The sequence below is a fragment of the Macaca fascicularis genome, chromosome 16 (assembly GCF_037993035.2).
Source record: "Macaca fascicularis isolate 582-1 chromosome 16, T2T-MFA8v1.1".
Classification (NCBI taxonomy): domain Eukaryota; kingdom Metazoa; phylum Chordata; class Mammalia; order Primates; family Cercopithecidae; genus Macaca; species Macaca fascicularis.
In genome coordinates this window covers 37,144,363-37,148,557 of record NC_088390.1, presented here as the reverse complement: position 1 = coordinate 37,148,557, position 4,195 = coordinate 37,144,363, and the positions used below count along the sequence as shown (strand labels likewise).

The 4,195-nt window shown below is 48.9% G+C and overlaps 1 protein-coding gene across 1 annotated transcript; it reads right to left on the bottom strand.

Annotated features, from left to right (window-relative positions):
* Window positions 1–876: 876 nt before the first annotated feature.
* Window positions 877–2,838, bottom strand: LOC135967628 (C-C motif chemokine 4). Its single transcript, XM_065531192.2, has 3 exons — window positions 2,522–2,838; window positions 1,851–1,965; window positions 877–1,259 (listed from the first exon to the last, which is right to left on the bottom strand). Exons 1-3 carry the CDS (start codon window positions 2,595–2,597, stop codon window positions 1,172–1,174), a joined length of 279 nt encoding a protein of 92 aa, XP_065387264.1. The 5' UTR covers window positions 2,598–2,838; the 3' UTR covers window positions 877–1,171.
* Between the last annotated feature and the right edge of the window lie 1,357 nt (window positions 2,839–4,195).

Genomic DNA, 4,195 nt, shown 5'->3' with positions numbered 1-4,195 from the left:
AGCCGGGCGTGGTGGCGGACCCCTGTGGTCCCAGCTCCTCCAGAGGCTGAGGCAGGAGAATGGCATGAACCCGGGAGGCGGAGCTTGCAGTGAGCTGAGATTGTGCCACTGCACTCCAGCCCGGGCGAAGGAGCGAGACTCTGCCAAAAAAAAAAAAAAAAAACGAAACAGACCTCCATCCTTCTGTCCTCATGACAACACTTCACTGTAGCTTGGGCTTTAGAGTGCTGATCCGTCAACTAACTAATCTAATCCTCATGATGACCCTGATAACTGCTAGGTCCATTTTAAGCGAAAAGGCTGAAGCTCACAGAGGGAAGGAGAGAATCTTCCAGGTGCCCGGTCCCATGATGGGTGCTTTACATATCACCTCACAACAGCCCTTCGAAATGGTTAATGTTATCCCCATTTCACAGGTGTGAACACTGAGGTCTAATAAGGCAAGATGACTTTCCCAATGTTATGCTGGTGATCAGATGATGAAGACAGTTTTCTCACTCTTCTTCCCGCTTTGCTGTGCTGCTTCCCCTGTTTACAACTTCCCCTCAAGATGTTGAAATGATAAGCTCCTTTTTTGGGGCATTCTTTCATGACACTCCCCAAGTCGACCTACGAGCCTCAACAAGTCACTTCACCTCTCTGCCTCTGTTTCCTTAACTGTGAAACTGGGGACAACAGTCCCTACTTCATAAGGGTGTTAAAACCCTTGTTGAAAGTACGCAGTGAGATGTATGAAGAGTGCTCAGCCCAGAGCTCATATTAAGGATGCAGCAATTGCTCATTCTTACTCCTTTTGGAAACTGTAGTTTGCCCCTCCGATAGTACCAGGCAATTCCTTTTACCCCCAAATCAAATTAAAATCACAAAGAAACTGTCTGCATTTTATTTTAAAGTTTTATTATGAAAACACATGGAATTAACGGTGTTATCCATGTATTTGCAGCAGCAGAGAAACAGTGACGGTGGACCATCTCCATAGGAGACACTTTGGCTAAACAAATATAAATAATGGAAATAACACCTAATACAATAACACGACACATAAAAAGATTAAATTAAGAGAAGGGACAGGAACTGCGGAGAGGAGTCCTGAGTGTGGAGAAGATGCGTCTCATGGAGAAGCGTCCAGGCTCAGGTGACCTTCCCGGAAGACTTCCTGTCTCTGGGCAGCTCAGTTCAGTTCCAGGTCATACACGTACTCCTGGACCCAGGTCTCACTGGGGTCAGCGCAGACTTGCTTCCCTCTTTTGGTTTGGAATCTGTAGAACAAGGAGCGGACAGATGAGAATCCCATGAGACCTTTGAGGTCATCTGGCTTTTTCCCTTGCCTGGGGTCGGTATCTTCCTCTGCCTGACCATGGTCCACGTGGGCAGCTCTGGTGCATGGGATCCTTCCCGGGGCAGCACTGGAACCAGACTCCCTGTAACTTCCACCCACTGGAGTTAGCTGTGGGCCCCAGGGGTTTCCCAGATTAGGAACCAGTGGGCATTACAATCAATATGAATAGATCTCCCCATTCCCTGCCAGCCTGGCAGTGACTTTTCCACATGTCTTTCTAGCACGGTTTGAGAAATCAGTCCCTATCTCATGTGACCTGTCCGACTTCCCCTGCTTTCCTGTCCTCGGGATAACTTCCTCCCCAGAAACCCCTTCTCTCTCGGCTCCTGCTCAGCCGCCTTCAGCACTTGAAAAGTGAGTTCATGACCTGTGTCCTCACTGCTCTCGGGGAAGCCTTCGGCCCTGAGAACTGCCTCCCCACTGCTCAATCACCCCCTCCCCAAAACAGGCCCCCTTTTAAAATCCAGCCCTCACCCTTGCCTCCCAGAGCAGCCCAGGGGTTGATACTCACACCACAGCTGGCTGGGAGCAGAGGCTGCTGGTCTCGTAGTAATCTACCACAAAGTTGCGAGGAAGCTTCCTCACGGTGTAAGAAAAGCAGCAGGAGGTGGGAGGGTCTGAGCCCACTGAAAGGAAAGGCCAGGGTGAGATCAACACTGCACATGGGAGCTCTTTATTTTGGCTTCTAGTTTTGTGTCTTCTTTGAGCATCCCTGTGGAGCTACTGGAACCACAAATATGGTCCCTTGTATCCATTCCCACCTCACCTGAGCGGGAGTCTTATTCTGAATACTGGATCTTCAGACAAGAACAAGAAAGAAATCTAGAAGACTGGAACTGGATTCAGTCTCAGAACACATCACACTCCCTTCATGTGACAGATGGGAAAACCAAAGCACAGAGAGGGACAGGGGCTTGCTTGAACAAGTAATTAGAGGCAGAGCCAATTCAACAGTCTGACTTCCAGCCCATCTTTTTCCTCTGCTAGTTGCTAATTCTTGAGAAAATACGAACTTGAATGTTATTGAATACTAGACTCTACATTTAGCGCAGACTTCGTGGCAATCTTCCTAGCTGCCTTTTGTCCCATCCCCAGATCCCACTGTTTGACCAGCCACGACTAGAATAAAAGACTCTGCCTGCACCTCGGCTCTGGAAACAGCAGCTGCGAAAGTGGACTTACTCGGTGCTGAGAGTGCTGGAGAGCAGAAGGCAGCTGCTAGCACGAGGAGAGACAGGACCGTCACGCACAGCTTCATGGTGTGGGTGGAAGACAGGTTTTCTCAGAGGTGAGGCTACAGAACGCAGAAGCTTCAGAACCCAGCTGTGTCCTGTGCTGATACTGAGTTGGGAATCTCTCTTTATAGAGACTCTGAGGCCTGGGACAAATGTGGGGGCTCAGCAGAGCGAGTGGAATTTCCATGGTAGAGATGATGTCGTGGCTCCTGAAGCTAGCTGAGTGAGGAGTTCCTCTCAGCTTCTCTTCCCCAGGGCGATGTCATCATAGAGGAAAGCTGAGGGAACTGCAGGCTAGAAGAAAAGGGAAGTGGTACCACCAAAGGAAGTGACCGAGACCTGGGGGGAGAATTGCAAACCACAGAGGAAAGATGAAATGTTCACACCTGCTATAAGTGGCTTGTAGACAACAACTGTGCTGCTCTTGGTGATTGGCACCCCCAGATGCTGGAGGGTTCATGTCAGTCTTTCCAGGCTGGCCACAAGCCTGGCCCCAAGAACAAAGGGGGAGCCAAGACCCCCCCCCCCATCTCTTTCCTGTGCCTTCTTCTGCTGAGCTGAGTGCCACTGAATTTTGTGCTCTGTATGTTTCCTTGGGCATGAAGAGTCCAGCATTGGATGTGCAGAGGGATCCAGTGGGGTGACTCAGGAACATTTGTAACTTCTTATTGGACACAGCGTGTACCTGGCACTGGGAAAGCTGTCTTACACATATCATCTCTAATCCGACCATAGCCCTGAGCAGGGGTGTGTCATCTCATTTTACAGATAAGACAATTGAGGATCAGAGAGTGGTCCACTGATGTGCTCAGTGCCACAGAGCTGATGAGTGGCACTGCCAAGATCTGAATCAAGATTCATCTGACTCCAAAGTCCATTTTCATTCCATGCTGTAGTCTCCAGAATAAACATAGAGTGTGACCACAAACAGAAACCACTGACTGATAGACTGCTAGGAGCTATTCCACACTCAAAGACCAATTGTACTCAAACTTAATTCAGGAAAGAGACAGGGCTAGTCTGTCCTAGAACAAGGAGGGAACGGAGAAGAAATAAAGACTTCAGGATATTTTCTTGGACCAACAAAAGAACAGGACATATAAACCAGTAAGAATCGAGTTTGGAAGACCCAGATAGAGAATGTTCTTCTAGTATAAAAACAGGATTGAGCTGGGTGAAGTGGCTCACACCTGTAATCCAGCACTTTGGGAGGCCATGGTAGGTGGATTGCTTGATCCCAGAAGTTTGAGACCAGCCTGGGCAACATGGTAAAACCCTGTCTCTACAAAAAAATACCAAAAACAATTTGGCTAGGAGTGGTGATGCACACCTGTAGTCCCAGCTGCTCAGGAGGCTGAGGTGGGAGGATCACCTGAGCCCACGAAAGTCCAGGCTGCAGTGAGTGGTAATTGTGCCACTGCACTCCAGCTTGGGTGACAGAACGAGACCCTGTCTCAAAAACAAAGCAAAGCAAAGCAAAACAGAACTGTATACGTAGTAATGAGTTTATCCATGTTACAGACAAAATATGTAAACTAAGAATGTGGGTGTGTCCCAACCAGTCCATAGGGAATACCCGTGCTTATGTTAAGCCCTGGCTGCTTTGACAGCTGCTGGGCAC